The sequence below is a fragment of the Pelodiscus sinensis genome, chromosome 1, assembly GCF_049634645.1.
Source record: "Pelodiscus sinensis isolate JC-2024 chromosome 1, ASM4963464v1, whole genome shotgun sequence".
Taxonomy (NCBI): Eukaryota; Metazoa; Chordata; order Testudines; family Trionychidae; genus Pelodiscus; species Pelodiscus sinensis.
In genome coordinates this window covers 193,691,843-193,708,674 of record NC_134711.1, presented here as the reverse complement: position 1 = coordinate 193,708,674, position 16,832 = coordinate 193,691,843, and the positions used below count along the sequence as shown (strand labels likewise).

Genomic DNA, 16,832 nt, shown 5'->3' with positions numbered 1-16,832 from the left:
ACGGAAAAACTTTTCTGTTAAAAGCCTTTGCGGAAAATCATGCCAGTCTAGACGTAGCCTAGAAGTCTGTGTTCTTGTGCAAGTACTTGCCGCCAGTGTAGACAGGTGGCAAGATTTTGCGCACAATCTTGCCACTGTAGACACAGCCCAATTGTAGTTTGTCAGATGTGGCTCTGAGGGGTGGGGAGTTTGACCACGCCTGCTCTAGGTCCTTGGGCTGTGCGGTGTGTGGGGATCACGGGGGAGGGGGGGGATCAGATCTCACATGCGGTCACACTCACTGCTGCTCGGAGCGCTGCCCCGGGGCAAAGGGGCCGGGCCTCCCTAGGAGCGCCTGGGCCGCGCCCGCAGCCAGCAGAGCAAGTGGCAGGGAGAAAGAGGAAGCGGCACTGGCCGGTGCCGCGTTACACCGGGGTGGCGCTTCGGAGGGGAGGGGGCGGCTCGCTCGGCTTTCCCCGCGCTCTGACCGACACGCGGAACTCCCGCCCCGCGCCCCTCCCCGGCGCGCGCCTCCCCAGGAGCCGTGATTGGCGGGGCGGGCGCGGCGCTGTCAGGCAGCAGCTGGGGAGACGGGAGCAGCAGCAGCGCCGGGAGCCGAGAGCCGGGGCAGCGCCATGAGCGAGCTGTACGATGTGGTGGTTGTTGGGGGCGGCATCTCAGGTCAGTGCAGCCCCGGGCGCTGTCTTTGTAACTCCCCTGCAGAGACTGGGACTGTCCTTTGCGCCCCCGCCTGTGTGTTCCGCGGGGGGAACGGGCTGGGACTCTCCTCTCGCCCCCCCCCACCCCCTCCGCCATGGGCGCCTTGCTCAGCACCCGGGCAAGCCCGCGGCGAACACCTCGGGCCCGAGGCGCTGCCAGCGGGGAAGCGCAGGGACAGCCGCTCGGAGTGCTGGGTGCAGATTGAATGTGGGGTCTGTCCCCCCAAAGCAATCGTGGGGGCGGGGCGCAGCCTTGCCCCAGCGCGGTGCGGTAGCGAGGAAACTGTTGCTGCCTGTCTCACGCTCTCTCACTTTGGCTAGACGGTCCGCGGTTGCAGTGTCCAGAGTTGTGTTTTCCACAGACTGGACTGTATTGATACTGATCTGCAGCAGAGGGGTCTGTTCTTGCAATAAGCAACCCTGGTTAGGCTTCCCTTTACTTAACTGATCTGACAGTGAGTGCAGGCTAAAGGACCGCTGACCGATTTTAAATACGTTATCTCAGATAATAGTTTGCCTGAGCAGGATACTTTCTAGGTTTTCTCTCCCCTTATGGTTGTTCAGTTTCAACCATACCCCTCTCAGCAGCAATAATCCTCTTGTCCCCTTTCTTCAGAAGCTGAACAGTCTCCATTGGCACTATCACACTGCTCTTTGGAAGATTGCCACAGTACATGCGGAAATCTTTGTTAATGAGTTGAGGAAAGAGGTCATTTTCAGTGCAGCAACTCAGTAAACCAATTATCAAGAGTCCCAACAGGCTGACTACAGCCATCAGTTGATTTTAGGTGGGGAACCTTGCTCATAGGAGTGTAAAGTTACAACAGTACTGTATCAATATTAATACATAATGTATCACTCTAGTTAGGAACACTATAATGAAATGTCTGTAAACCTCACTGTTCAATTACTTGTGTGGGGAAAAAAACCCACCAGTGGGCCTGGAGATAAAAGTTTTGCCTTAGTTTTCTTGTTTTAAAACAGACTAATGTGTCTCATATCGGACAAGTTATAAGAGAGAGAGAAGATGCCCTTATTGAAATTTCAGATGTTTCTGAGTGCATATCTTACTCTTGCATTTTGTTACTGCTGTCTTGTCAGGAAGAAAACGGTATATGTGTACCAGATGGCTCTTGTTTAATGTTATTGTTTTGTTATGTGTAAGTCAAGTTTAGGGTGGGGTTTAATTCAATCTGGTATTAACTGTGACACAAACATAATTTTAAAATGTGTTTGTAAGCCATCATTCTCTGTGGTTGTGGCCAGATGTAGTTTATATTTTCGTGGTTAACATAGATCTTTCCAAATTACAGTGTGACCATAAAAACAGGAGATTTTCTTTGGGAAAAGATGTCCTTGCTAAAAGTCTGGATCCCTTGAAAATTCTGGACTGCATTTCATCTACTGTCTCCTGCAGTATTCTGATCACATACTTTTACACGATAAAGCAACATTTTGCTTGTACCTATGCATGATTTCCATTTACTTATTGAGAATGGCACAGAAATACCTGAGATCAGAATTAAACACTATTTTAGAGTATTTGGTTTGTTTTGTGTAGATCTTTAAAGCCTGTCTAATATGCCTAATGCAGTAGCTTGAGTTTTCAGGTATTATCTGTTGTGAATGTATTTGAGAATTCTGGAAATTATGTGAAGGGGTGACAGCAATATTAGCACAAATATAATAACAATTTCAATCAGAATTGAGAAACATTCATGAAAGTTAAACTTCTGTTTGTAGTAAAATAATCCATTTGCTTCAAGTACCCCAAATATGCTGTTATGTTGTCCACACATACTGGAATATTCATTTGTTGTTATATGAAATGACATACATTGTGCTCCAATAGGAAAAAAGTGCAAATTGCATATCTTATTTCTAAACTATTTTGAAATGTGGTGTGTCTACAACAGCGCCAAATTTCAAAATAACACGCTATTTTGAGCCATCTCTTATTCCTTGTGCAATTAAGTTTATCAGGGTGGTGAAATAGTGCCCCCATTATTTTGAAAAATATTTTGAAATAACCGGCAGCTTGTGTAGACACGGGGTAACTATTTCAGGATACCTCTGGTATCCTGAAATAACCGTACAGTGTAGGTGTACCCTTAGAGGAAAACACTAAACAATGCATGGATCACCCTTTAAGTTATTTTTTTTTAAATGCCTGATTGTTTTTCTGGTATTGTGGACTATTCAAGCATAATTCTCAAGGTTTAGCTCATCTCCAGAATCCTTTGATGAAATTGAAAACCTTATTATGTACATTTGAAAGTCTGACATTCTTAATAAAGTTCTAAGTGCTAGTTCCCTTTAGGAAATAGATCTCAACCTGTACAATGTTGCCCTGGTTTTCCCATTTATAAAGAAGTTTTGAAATGTGTGGTTAATTATTCCTTGTATTTTTATCTACCACAAACATCTATACATTATTTCAGGATGCTTATTTATAGGATTAAAGCCTATCAGAGAGACTGGAATAAAGCCAGCGAAGAAACATCAAACAGAAACTTTCTCTGAAAATATTTCAGTGAAATGAGGGGGAAAAAAGATGAATAACACTATGCGCTCTCTGGAAACAAGAATTTTTTCCTTCACAATAAAAACTGTTATTCTAGGCAGTGCCAATTGGTGTTTACTTTTTCATTGACTTTCTTATTATTTTCATTTTGAACTGACATCAGAATAAGCAAGTGTTAGAAAAGCTAACGGTCCCGTTCATCGAAAATGTACATTAATTGCAAGATTATTCATAGCTACATTCCAACTTTCTTATCAGCTTTTGGGGGTTTTACATGACATCCCTACCCTCACCTCCTGTCTGTCTTTGTTGGGAAGATGAGTAGGGGTGAAGTTTCCTTGTCATTTGTTTATTCTCCTATTCAATTTATTTATAAATGATCTAGAGAAAGGGGTAAACAGTGAGGTGGCAAAATTTGCAGATGATACCAAACTGCTCAAAATGGCTCAAAAGACCAAAGCAGACTGAAGAGCTTAAAAAAGATCTCACCAAACTAAGTGATTGGGCAACAAAATGGCAAATTAAATTTAATGTTGGTAAATGTAAAGTAATGCACATGGAAAAACACACACACAGTTGGAATTGTGTGTGTGTGTGTGTGTGTGTACACACACACACACACAATATGATAGGGACTAATTTGGCTACATCTATTCAAGAGAAAGATCTTGGAGTCATTGTGGATAGTTCTCTGAAAACATCCACTCAGTGTGCAGTGGCAGTTAAAAAAGCAAATAGAATGTTAGGAGTCATTAAAGAAAGGGATAGAGAAAAAGGCAGAAAATATCTTATTGCCTCGATATAAAACCATGGTACATCCACATCTTGAATACTGCGTATAGATGTGGTCACCTCATCTAAAAAAAGATACATTGGCAGTGGAAAAGGTTCAGAAAAGGGCAACAAAAATGATTGGGGGGTTGGAACGAGTCCCATGGCAAGAGAGATTAAAAAGACATGGACTTTTCATCTTAGAAAAGAGAAGACTAAGGGGGGGGGGGGTATATGGTAGAGGTCTATAAAATCATGACTGGTATGGAAAAAAGTGAGTAAGGAAATGTTATTACTTATTCCCACAATAAGAGAACTAGGGGTCACCAAATGAAACTAATAGGCAGCAGGTTTAAAACAAACAAAAGGACGTTTTTCTTCCCTCAGTGCACAGTCAACCTGTGGAACTCCTTGCCAGAGGATGCAGTGAAGGATAGAACTTTTACAGGGTTCCAAAAAGAGCTCGATAGATTCATGAAGGTTAGGTCCATCAATGGCTATTAGCTAGGATGTGTAGGAATGGTATCCCTAGCCTCTGTTTCTCTGGAGGTGGGTGATAGGGGAGGGATCACGTGAGGATTACCTGTTGTGATCCCTCCCTCTGGGGCATCTGGTATTGGCCATTGTCAATAGACTGGATACTGGTCTAGATGGACCTTTGGTCTGATGCAGTGTGGCCAATCTTATGTTCTTAAGTTTATTTAACTTCAAGCTTCCGTCAAGATGTCAGCTCATGTTCATAACTTTACATATAATGCTTTTGTATACATTTCACCATGATACTAGTGATCAGCAAGTTATTGGTTTTCAAGTGATACCTCACTTTGTATCTGGTTGGTCACAAGGTGACAGTCTTTATATTCTTAATAGTCTTTTGAAGCAAAGATAATACAGTGCTTGTTTGCATGTCAAACAGATAAGCATCCCTGATAGCCTCGTTGCCATAACCATGCATAAGATTGTGACCCACTTGTTGAGAATTAATACTAAGTGGCTGTCCCACATTGGCGACAGAGGCATGTAGTCTAGACGTACCCTGAGGCATGTAGATTAGGCTACCAGGCATAGGAAAATGAAGCAGCGATTTAAATAATCGCCGCTTCATTTAAATTTACATGGCTGCCGCGCTGAGCCGATCAGCTGTTTGTCGGCTCAGCGCGGTAGTCTGGACGCGCGGGGGTTGACATCAAAGGCATTTGTCGACCACCCAGGTAAACCTAACCCCAAGAGGCATACCTGGGTGGTCGACAAATGCCTTTGATGGCGACCCCCGCGCGTACAGACTACCGCGCTGAGCTGACAAACAGCTGATCGGCTCAGCGCGGCAGCCATGTAAATTTAAACGAAGCGGCGATTATTTAAATCGCCGCTTCATTTTCCTATGCCTGGTAGCCTAATCTACATGCCTCTGGCGACAGAGGTATGTAGTCTAGACGTACCCATAGATTTAATCTTGCCTCCTATTTTAAAGGGATCTTTAAACTTATGAATTGTTAGAGGGCACCTTTGCTGCCTTTGTTAGCCTACCTAGCTCAGACAAAAGAGAATTTGCATTGTTATGGTCCTTTTCTTCTAAGGGTCTATGCTTTCCCTGTCTTAAAGGCTAGATTATAAATTAGTTTCTCTCTTGATAATGATTTAAAACTCCCATACTTAAGTAACTTCATATTTCTCCAGAAATTCAAATATAATCTCATATAGGTTGGCATTGTCGGGACCTGACCAATCCCAAATGAGATAATTTGCTGGACCAGGCATAGTGTCCCCTGCCACTGGCCAAAAGCCAGCCAGGCCCTGCCCTCCTCTCCCCAGCCGGACTGTCCACCTTCTAGTCCCGAGCTGCCACAGGCAGCTGAGGTTCTCCAGCCTCGTACTGCTGCAATTCCCTGGTCTCACGCTGCCTCAGGCAGCCAGGTTTCCCCAGATCCAAGCTGCCAGGTTTCTCCAGCCCTAGCATTGCTGTGGGGCTCCAACCCCACTGCCATTGGCCCTGGCGGGGCTGCTGGCCCTTCTGCCATTAGTCTCATGGCTCTCTGGTCTAGGAGTATCTGTGCTGGACCATGGATGTTGCTGGACCAGAGAGTGCCAGTTTTTAGAGGTGCAACCTGTATATGAATCCAAGTCTATCTCAAGAACATAAGCAGAAATATGAAAAGGCTGACTTTCATGCTGCACAGAGATAGACAAGTACAGTAAGAAGTTGTTGAAGGAATATGAGGAATCAGTGAGATGAACCCACAAGGATATTTTCCGTTAATGTTCAGCATAATACGCTACAGAAAAGAAAACCTTGGACTGTGCTTGCATTTGGCACTGAGAATTGTGTACTGCTATTGCTTTGGTATTTTCCATTACATATGATCACCACTTTCCAAAGGAACTACGTACTCAAGGGCTTTGATTTCTTTTGTGAAATATTTAATAGTTGGGAAATGTATGTGTTTCCCTGCATGTAGTAATGGCAGCAAAACGTGGGTAGTTGGTGCAGCTGTGGCTGGGAGAGGCAGGACCCTGGCTCTGCCTACAGCCCCGTCCCCTCTTCTGAGGCCCTACCCCCCCCTCCCCCGGGGAGGGGAGGAGGCAGGGCAGTGTACCGAGCATGCCTACCCACCGGGAGAGGAGAAGATGGGGCAGAGTGTAGAGCACGGCCCAGTCTCCCTGGAGCACTGGGGAGGAGAGGAGGCTGAGCGGTTCCAACATCCCCAGCACAGACCCCGGGGAGGGTGGTTGCTGGGGGCAGCAGCACTCCACCCCCAGAATGCCTAGAGCAAAACTAATGCTGTAGACTCAGAGGCATCTGGTTTGTACGGCAGAGGGAGCCTCTGTCTACCATGGGTGTGTCTGGTGGCTTACATGGGGGAAGGATTTGCCTTCCCAAACCGCCAGTCTGGTTCCACCCACGCTCTGCCCCAGAATGCCTGCTGTAGGTGTTCTGGGAGCGGGGTATTGCTGCCCCTAGCGCCCGGCCTCCCTGAGCTCCGGGCCGAGGAGGATGGGCCTCCTCCTCTCCCAGGGGGCGGGCATGCTCAGCGTGCTGCACTGCCTCTTCTCCTCCCCGTGGGGAGTGGAGCCTCAGCAGAAGAGGTGGAGCTGAGGCCCTTTCTCACCTAGCCCCAGCTGAACTAACTGCCCATGCTGCCTACCCAAGCTGGTGCTGCTGGTCCTACCTCTCTCCACCTCCAACCTGCAGGAATGTTGTTAGTGTGGTTCAGGCAGGTTCCAGGGCTGCTGGGAAGGGAGAGGAGTAGGGAGCATCCTCAGCAGCCTCCACCTGAACCTGCGTGGCACAGACACAAGGCTCCAATTACAGTCATGTAGGCTCTCAGCCTTCAGATCTCTACAGCACACCATCTCCATGAGGAGTGCCAGCCCTGCTATGCAGAGACCACCACACCCAGCTTGCTGCATCCCTGCTGCTGCTTGCTGGTTTCTTCCCCTCCCTGCTCGGCCCCTCACCCCATCCAGTCCCCCTCCCTGCACCTTGGCTCAGGGTGGGCAAAGTGATCTTCCTCCTTGCTGCCCCACTCCTCCTACTTTGTACTCTCCCTGCTTGGTTGGCTCCCCCCTTGCTAGTGTGGGGAGTGGTGATGGGTTTGGTTTCACTTTCCCTTCCAGTTGCTGCTGAGGCTCTTCTCCCCCTCCTTCTCCCCTCACACTCCCCATACTCCCCCTCCATCTTTCTAGTGTGTGGAGTGGTGGTGATGGGGGAGGGGAGGTTGCCTGGCCCAACAAGCCCTGCAGAGATAGCTGCCTGGTTCCTTCCCCTTTTTATCCTCTCCCCACGTGCTTCCTGTTTTCAGTGTCCTGCAGTGGAGCTGGGTGGAGAGTGGGACTGAGGGATGGGGAGGGGAAGGGGAGGAAGTCAGGGGAAGAGGCAGTGGGGAAAGAATGGGGAGTGAGGGGAGGGGGATGGAGAAGAAAAGAAGATAAGGAATCGGTGGGAGGAGGGAAAGGGGGAGCAGGAATCCAGCATGCGCTGTCCCCTCAGCAGCAGCTGGGGCTCCCTGGTTAAGCAGTCCCATCTAACCCTCACCCTGACAAAGCCCTGCTCCCTCTAAACCTGGGCTCATCCAACAAGCCCCCCCACACCTCCACCCCACTGTGCCCCAGCAAACTACACATGGACTCCTATCTTATGAAGTCCCACTTCCCCAGCACCTGGACCCCACACCAAGCCCCACCTCCCCCCCGACTCCTGCACTGAGCTCAGAATCCCATTGCCCCTACACCCAGAGCCCCACAGTGAGCCCCTGTGCATCCATGTCTCCCACTGAGCCACCCACACTGACACTGCCCCACACCCGGATCCCCCACATTAACTCCCTCCACACTTGGATCATGCTGAACTGAGCCTGCCCAGCCATGCCTGGTACATGTGGCACAGAGGGGCAAGGCCAGCCCTTACACTGTGTCAGAGTCAGGTGCCACCTCACTGCTAGGGATGTAAATTTTTGATTGATTAGTTAATCGAATAGTTGATGCAATTTGCATTGACTATTCAATTAGTCGATAAGGACGCCTCTGCCCTTGAAGTGTAGCAACAACCCCAGGCTATTGCTATACTTTAAAGGCAAAAGCGCTCTGGAGAGCATGGGGCCAGCAGGGAATTCAAGCAGTCCCTTGCTGGCCTAGGGATGTTAAAATTTGTTTAATTGACTAGTCAAGTAGTTGATAGGCCCTTTCGCATTCCTCCTTTGAAATGTACAAGAGCCCCAGAGGGATGCAGAACTCCACAAGTCCTGCTGACTGTGGGCTGCATGCGGGTGCCTGCTTTGAAGTGTACAAAAGTCCCCAGCAGGGGCTCTTGTGCATTTCAAAGCCATGGAGCCCAGGGTCAGCAAGATAGAGGCAGCAAGTGTATGGGATGGGGGGGGGGGGGGGGGGGGGAGGGGGAAGGGAGAGGAAGCAACTAGTCGACTAGCGTGTCAAGTATCCAATAAGCATTTGCTTTTCGGAAAAGTCAACTAGTCATTCACATCCCTACTCACTGCTGAGTTACTGAACTGGGGGAGGCTGGGATTTCAGGGTGTTCTCTTCACCCCCTCCCCCTCAGTCCAGTCAGTGGCCTTTGCTCCCCTGTGCTAATAATGTGAAGATCAGGGGTTTTCTTAATGATCTTCTTGTCAGAGACTTCCAGTGTGTAATTGGACATGCTATTTAAGGCTTGGTCTCAAGGGGAGTTTTTCCACTGATTTAAGAAAATAACAGTGGGTAAGAAACTTAATTATCCTGTGCCTCAGTTTTGATGTAATCAAATGGCAAGTGCTGAGAAGTGCAATTTTGCAAAGTGTTTTTTACAGTTTTAAAATCTTTCTCCTTTATTCATGCAGTAGCCACTGCTGCTGGATTACAGGAGAATTTCAATTTGGGATTTCATGGGATTACTCTTCCTCCCATGGTGTGATGCTGGAGCAATTTGCCAGAAGAGGCAGGGGTAGTGAGAGCAGGGCCCCACACAGCCTCCCCTATCATCACTTTTCAGAGGGCTAGTCAAAGATGCAGGTAGGCCAGCCAGCCTATGCTGTGTGTGCGCTGCAGTAATGGATGGATCCCCCTTTACCTGGGCCAGAGGAGCCCTTCAGTTTTCCCACGGCTAACTCGTGTCCTGAGCCAGGGTAATTTGGTTTTTATACTTGTTCAAATTCTGTGATGGGCAGGGGGGAGTGTTTGTTGGGGAGGGCAATGATCTTGAGGGGTGGCAGTATGGGGAGAGAGGGGTGTGGCAGGAAGAAGGGGGGGCAGCGGGAGGAGGGACATGGTGGAAAGGAAGAGAGAAGCTATTGGAAGGCTAGGTCTCAACTCTTTTCTTGAGTTGAATAGGTGTTGTTGTTAAAGCAGCAGCCAGTCTGTATTTTATTGGGATGTCCCTTGGCAATTCTCATTCATTGCCGGAGGTTTACTGCTGTTGAAACAATCAGCATAGGAAGCCTCAACTTGTTTGTGTGAAGAAGTGAAAATGAGGTGGCAACTTTTGCAGTCTGATTCTAGTCACTTCCTTCATGTTAGGGGGCACCTTGTTTGATTGTGTGAAGAAAGAACAGATTTCTCAATTAGCTTTAACTGGTGCTTGCCATTCTGTATTCCCCAAGATCAATGAGAGGGGTCTGGGGCATCCAATTAAATATGAATATGAATTATGAAATATTCCCCAAATAACATAGCATAATGCATACAGTCTAAGGCGTATTGTTTTAGGTGCTTGGATTCTGGATTGATTTTTGTGCATTAAGTTCTCATCCACAATGTTGAAATAGTTGTTTCTGTAAATACTCAGCTGAAGTATATTATTTAGTATGCAGGGATTGACTATGTTCAGCAAGGCATTTAGCAAAGTGTAGAAAATTGAAAGCATTCTCTTAATGATCCCACAAGCTACACTATGGGTATGCAGTATCTTTTTTTTATCTGATAGCACTTTTATTTTAGCATCTGAGGAGAATATGTCAGCTCTGTGGTGCCTTACTTACTTTTGTATTAGTTTATTCATGTGTATGTTTTTGTGCTGAGGGGAACACACTCTACTTAGTGTAGAGAGATTTGCACTTAAAATTATAGTGGATGAGCATGTGAGAGAGAAGGCATCCTAGGAATAGAATTCTTCTTTTCCTTTGCCCATTGAGACTTCTAATGCTATCCATAGGGAAACTATTGTTGCCCAACTGAGAGTAGGCTCTTAATCTATTTAAATCAGGAGTGGGCAATATACGGCCAGCGGGCAAGATCCGTCCCGCCAAGCCATTTGATCTGGCCCACTCTGCCGCTCCCCCGGCCTCCCACTAATTGAGACCTGGGGGCAGGGGAGTGCATGAAGTCATTTGCTGTTCAAAGTGGCTGGTGGTTCCCTCCTCCCATCAGGGATGCGTGGTGCCTAGAGGAAACCACCAGCTGTTTTAAACAGCAAATGACTTCATTCATTCCCATGCCCACAGGGACCAACTGGCTTGGAGCAGGGGAGCACGCAAAGTCTCCCTGCTGTGAGGGGCTGGCCATGTCTAGAGAGAGCAGTCCCTTTTTGCCCGAGACCCCATCCCTTCCGCCTGAAGCCCTGTCCCTTCCAAGCAGCCAGTCCACAGCCACTGCCAAAATTCCTGAAGTGGGCCTCCCTGAAAAAATTATCCCTCCCCCCCGCACTGATTTTAATGGTTCAGACAATAGTGCTATTGAAACTAATTGGAGAAAAATGCCTCCAGTTAAAGTGTATCCTGAAATGGAGATCACTTATTTTGTTCTGAAAAGTATGCCATGAGCCAGTTAGAGGGTGTTTACTTTTTAACTGAGAGAAATGAGTTGATTTAAAAAAAAAAAACCCCCTAGCAGTGACAAACATAGAAACCCATTATATTAAATTTTTAAAAAATAATTCATCCTCATCCTTAATATTGCCTAGACTAGAACAAAGACTGTCAGTGGATCTAAGGGAGAACAAATAAAGTTATAGACAAATTGAAAACTAATAGAATTCTGGGTGGAGGGAGATTGAAAGAGGAAATGAATTTAGCCTAGTTATTGTAGTTAGCATCATTTCATTCTGCTATGAAGTTTCTTTGCTGCCTTGTGAAAAAGGTAGTGGTTGAAATGAAATACCGTATTCATTTCATTCTTGTTTTGGTTATTTTTCTTCAGTGGTCTCAAATGGATCCTTTTACGTCCTGAAAAGAAAAATGGGCCTATTTCTGCTCTTACTTGCAACCTTATGTACCCTGTGTAATCCCCCTGATGTCCATGAAGTAGCTCTCAAATTATGCCAGTGTAACTGAGAAGAGAATCAGGCCTATCACACTTAAACTGTTTTGAGAGATGTGACAAAACTACATTGCAGGGAATTGGGGGTGAGGAGAGAAGAAAGAGTTTCTCCCTGAGGATACAGTAGAAATGTGTTCCAGCTCATATTGGCACATCCACATTTACTTGGCAAAGATTTCTGTTAGACTAATGAGTTTAAGGTGACCATTGCCAGATTTAATTTCTCAATTGTGTGTGGAAATAATTAGATTTCCCATCATTGAAGCAGTAAAAGTAATCATGGCAATAGTATGTTGTTATAGTACAACTTTAATATAATAAAGATTTACTGATGATTGCCTTACTTTACTTGCTAGCTGATGTATCTTAGGAGAATAAAAAAAAAGAAAAAGCTTAAAAATATGCACACCTTGAAGTTGGGGAAAATTGGAAAGACAATCCCCCTAAAAGGGGGGGAGGGGAGGTGGTTCTTATTCATTCAAATGCAGCCAGGCTACTGCTGTAATGGGTTAGTAGTTTACATAAAATTAGCTATGTGAATTTCCATAATACTTTAAGAAGTGATAGTCTGCCGTGTCTCTTTTTAACTGATCTTTTTTATGCCTATGGTAAATAAATGAACTGACAAAGAAGTTGACAGGTGAAAGAAGTTACCTTTCTGTATTTAAAAAAACAAAAACATAGCCTAAATTTTCACAGGAGATGATTGATTTAGATGCCTTAATTTTTAGGTGCCAAATTTGGAAAACCTTAAAATTGCCTGATTTGAGAGGATTCATACTCAGCATTTTCTTAAAACCACTCTTGTTTAAAGTTCCTCAAGTCTGGTACCTATAATTATTAGTACATTTGAAAATTTACATTCGTAACAATATGCACCCTCCCCCACTCCAATACAGCAGTTTCACTTCTTGCGTTGCCTTAATATTTTTGCAAGGATTTAAAGTGATGTAATTTCATGCAGTCACAGTGGTTTCAGAGTAGCTAGGTTGAGAATAGTCTGACACAGAGATGTTGTACAGTAATAGGTCATTTCACTGCCATTGGAAGACTTTGCTTGTCATCAATGAGGCAGATCACTTGAAATGCTTGCTCTTAAAGGTCTTCAACTTCAAATACCTGGTCACCAAACTTGCAGATGTTCCTGTTGTAAGTAACCTTGAAAACACCAGGTGACATTCTGGACCCATTCACATCAATGGCAAAAGGGTATGTCTACACAGCATAGTTATTTCGAAATAACTTTACCAGTGTCTACACAGCCAAACCGCTATTTCAAAATTAAATTGAAATAGCGGAGGGCTTATTTCGAAATTGGTAAACCTCTTTCCATGAGGCATAGCACCAATTTCGAAATTGCTCTTTCGAAATAAGTGTTGTGTAGATGCTTATTTCGAAATAGGAGGTCTCCAGCCCTTCCCAGGGTGCCCCGGTGGCCACTCTGGGCACAACCAAGAAAACTCCTCTCCCTCCCCCTCTCCCCGGAGCCCTTAACTGGTTAGACTCTGGCCACAGTGCCTGTGCCAGCTCCAAGTCTGCCAGCCCAGAGCCAGCAGTCGCTGCACCTGACCCAGGGGCCCCAGCATGAGCCAGGCAGTCAGTGGCAGCCAGCCCTCCACTGCTCCCCAAGACCAATCTGGCAGCTCCCAGGAGCCTGCCAGGGGCCGCAAAAGGTTGGGCGCCTGCCTGGCCCAGTGCGGAGATCAGGGACCTAATTCAGGTTGGGGGGGGGGGGATGCCTCCAATGTCCATGATCTCTGCACTAAACAGAGAAACATAACCGTCTACTGCCAGCCTGGACACCAAAGGCCACGTGCGAACCCAGGAGCAGGTTCGCATGAAAATAAAGGAGCTGCAGCAGGCGTATGCCAGGGCCACGGGGCAGCTCCCAACCAGGGGCAGCCCCAGACTGCTGCCCCTATTTTGATGCCGTGGACCACATCCTGGGGGGTAGGACGGTCCATGCCCCCCAGGTGGTCATCGACCCTGGGGCAGAACTTGCTGCCTCCTGCTGCTCCAGCTCCTGCTGCCTCCCCAGCTACTGTTCCTCCTCCCACTTCTTCTCCCCCTCCTGCTTCTTACTCCCCACACCCACAGGGACGTTGAGGCCCCCGCACCTATGGGTGGGCCGGTGAGACCCTGAGCCCTAAGCTTCTCCTCCCTCTTCCTCCCCTTGCCTCCCCCTGCTAGCTCCCTCCTCCCAGGTTTCCCCCTCCCCTTTCCCACCCTCTCTTCTCCCCTCTCCCACCTTCTTTCCCCAGTCTCACCTCAGTTTCATTCCCCCCACCCCAGTTTTGTTCAATAAAGAGGCTTTGTTGTAATGAACACATGTCTGTTATTGTACAGCAGGAAGGGGGGTTAGGGAGGGGTAAGTGGAAGGATGTGAGGGAGGAATGAGGCACAAGCCCCAAATGGAGCACACCAGGGAGACTGTTATTGCCTGCAGAACGTGCTGCCAGGCTCGCAGCAACACGTCCAGGAGAAGCACCAGAGTGCCCAGGGCCGGCTCTGGCTCCATGCTGAAGAGTACTGAGGTGTCCTAAGTGAGGGCAACCAGAGCATGCAGAGAAAAAAATGCTTTGCTGTCCCTTAGAACCAGCTGTCCGGGGGGGATCCCTTTAAGAACAGGTCTCAGCCTCAGGCAGCAGCCACACAAAGTAACCCTGATTTGATGCCCTGCCAGAACAGGTTCCGGCCGGCCTTAAATGCAATTCAGCCTCCTATCAGTGTGGATGCGCTTTTTTGAAATAGCAGAACGCTATTTCGAAATAACGCTGTAGTGTAGACATACCCTTATTGATTTCAACAGGAGGAAGATTTCATCCAGTAATTCTGGATCTGATAATGTGGCATTTCTGATACATTCTTTTCCTGATGCTGTGATATCACTGCTAGAAATACAGTTATCTATATACCGCTCTGTTCCTCAAACTTTTGCAGTGTGCTAAGAGTCCACCAGGATGCTTCTTTCTCTTCTCACTGTGGTTGCATTTTCATGGTGATCTGTGGATATTATTTAGGAATTGCTTTGGCTCTCTCAGGAGGAAAAGTGCTATCTGTATGTAAAATAATAATTATTCCTTTTGTTCATGGCATAACTCTTGACTCTTTGATGCATCAGCAACCATGAGGGTCAGATATTAAAGGAATGCCCACAACATATGCTGATTTTTGGCAGTCTAATACAAATTTCAGATCAAATGAATACCTCCTTAATTAAGTGGAGCTTTCTATCATCTTATATGGACTCCATCACAATAGTGTTAAAAGCTACGTCTACACAAGTTTTGCTGGTATAGGCAATGCAAATGAAGCATGGATTAGCATTTTCTTGTGCTTCATTTGCATAATCTCTTCTGATCCATTTTTGCGTAAGGGGTTTTTGCACAAAAACAAGCAGTGTGGATGTTTCCTTTTTGTGCAAAAACCCCTTTTTACGCAAGATCGTTGTATCTCCTTTTTTGAGGCATAAGGATCTTGTGCAAAAAGGGGCTTTTGTGCAAAAAGGAAACATCCACACTGCTTGTTTTTGCTCAAAAACCCCTCGTGCAAAAACGGATCGGAAGAGATTATGCAAATGAGGCACAAGAAAATGCTAATCTGCGCTTCATTTGCATTGCCTCTTCTGGCAAAACTTGTAGTGTGGACATAGTTGAATGCCTTGTACTCATTAATAAATTTTATCATCACAACAGTCCTGTGGGGTAGGAATGTATTACTGCCATTTTACAGACATGGAGCATAAGTTCAAAGTATGCTAAGCAAATTGTCCAAATTCACACTGGAGACTGAGGCTAAGCCAGGCACTGAACTCATTTCTCTTGAGTCTGAGTCTTATGACCTATGTACTAGATCATTCTTCCTAGAGCTTAAAAGGCCTGGTTAATTTTATTGTACTTGCAAATAGCTTTTTCTGGACTTCTATCTGCCAGCCAAATACAGTGTTACTTGACAGTGGTATACTTTCTAAGCAGCTGTATAGTTCAGCAATTAGACTTGGTTTTTGTTCTGAAGGCTGATGGCAATTTATCTTCCTCTGATCTAATTTTATTGGTTAGTGCACCATGTACTCTACTGTACATCTTGTGTTTTACATATAATGGCTGCTTTAGCTGATATTGTTATTTCCTCAGAAAGGAAGGCAGTGACAGAAGCCATTTAGGGCTTTTAGCAGCACTACAAAAATCAGCTGAAATACTGTTTTCTTGTAGTGTCTCCCAATGGATGGAACTTGGTGTCGGGTTGCTATGGAAACCCCTTTTGGAGGCTGTACAGAGTGTCTTGCTTTGTTTGTCCTGAGCTAATAACAAGTGGACTTCTACTGCCTGGGACATCAAACAAGGCTGTTCTTGGCAGGCTCACTAGACCAGCTAATGCACCACTAATTTTGAAACTTGGTACCCTCCAAAAATGATTATAAAAATATGATCCAAATTATATACTCTCAGCTATGTTTAGTGGGGGTAGGAGATGCAGTGTTGCATGGCTCTAGCAACAGCTGCTGGAGCCATTCTGTCTCAGAGAGAGACAGAGAGAGCATACCTGCAAAGGTGGTGGGGGAACATGCTGATGAAGCAACTACTAACCTCCTGGGAAAAGATGCAGCACAGTACTGGCAACCAGCCACCTCAGGGGGCAAAAAAGAATCAAGTTTAGTATGTTAATCACAAGAGTGCCCCTGCTGATGTCAATGAGGCTGATTGCATGCAAGGAAAGTGCTATTCAGCATAAATAAGGCTTGGAGAATCAGACTTTGAAAGAGTGTGGCCCACTTCCCTGTTCTTCACCCTGCCTTGTTGGAATGTCATTATGGGCTAGATTACACAAAACTACATACAGGGCTAGGAACTGCACCCCAAAGGTCTTGCCCCCTCTATCTGCTGACAGAATAGGACTACTGCAGAGGGTGCTATGCCATGTAAAGGGGTGTGAGAATCATCCCAGCCAAGGTTTAGGTGGGGTTGGTCCTACTTTGAATGGGGGATTGGATTAGATGATCTCTTGAGGTCTCTCCCAACCCTAATCTTCTATGATTAGCAGTAGGCCTACTCCAGGCTTCTTTGGGTAAAATCTGTCTCTGAGATCCATCTCTTAGT

General features: G+C 46.3%; 1 protein-coding gene across 1 annotated transcript in view; it reads left to right on the top strand.

Annotated features, from left to right (window-relative positions):
• The first annotated feature begins 348 nt into the window (after positions 1-348).
• MAOA (monoamine oxidase A) overlaps positions 349-16,832 on the top strand; it is a 61,182-nt gene continuing 44,698 nt past the window's right edge. Inside the window, exon 1 of the mRNA XM_006137895.2 lies at positions 349-660. Within this exon, the coding sequence (XP_006137957.1) occupies positions 615-660 (46 nt within the window). The 5' untranslated portion in view covers positions 349-614. The remainder of the gene's footprint in view (positions 661-16,832) is intronic.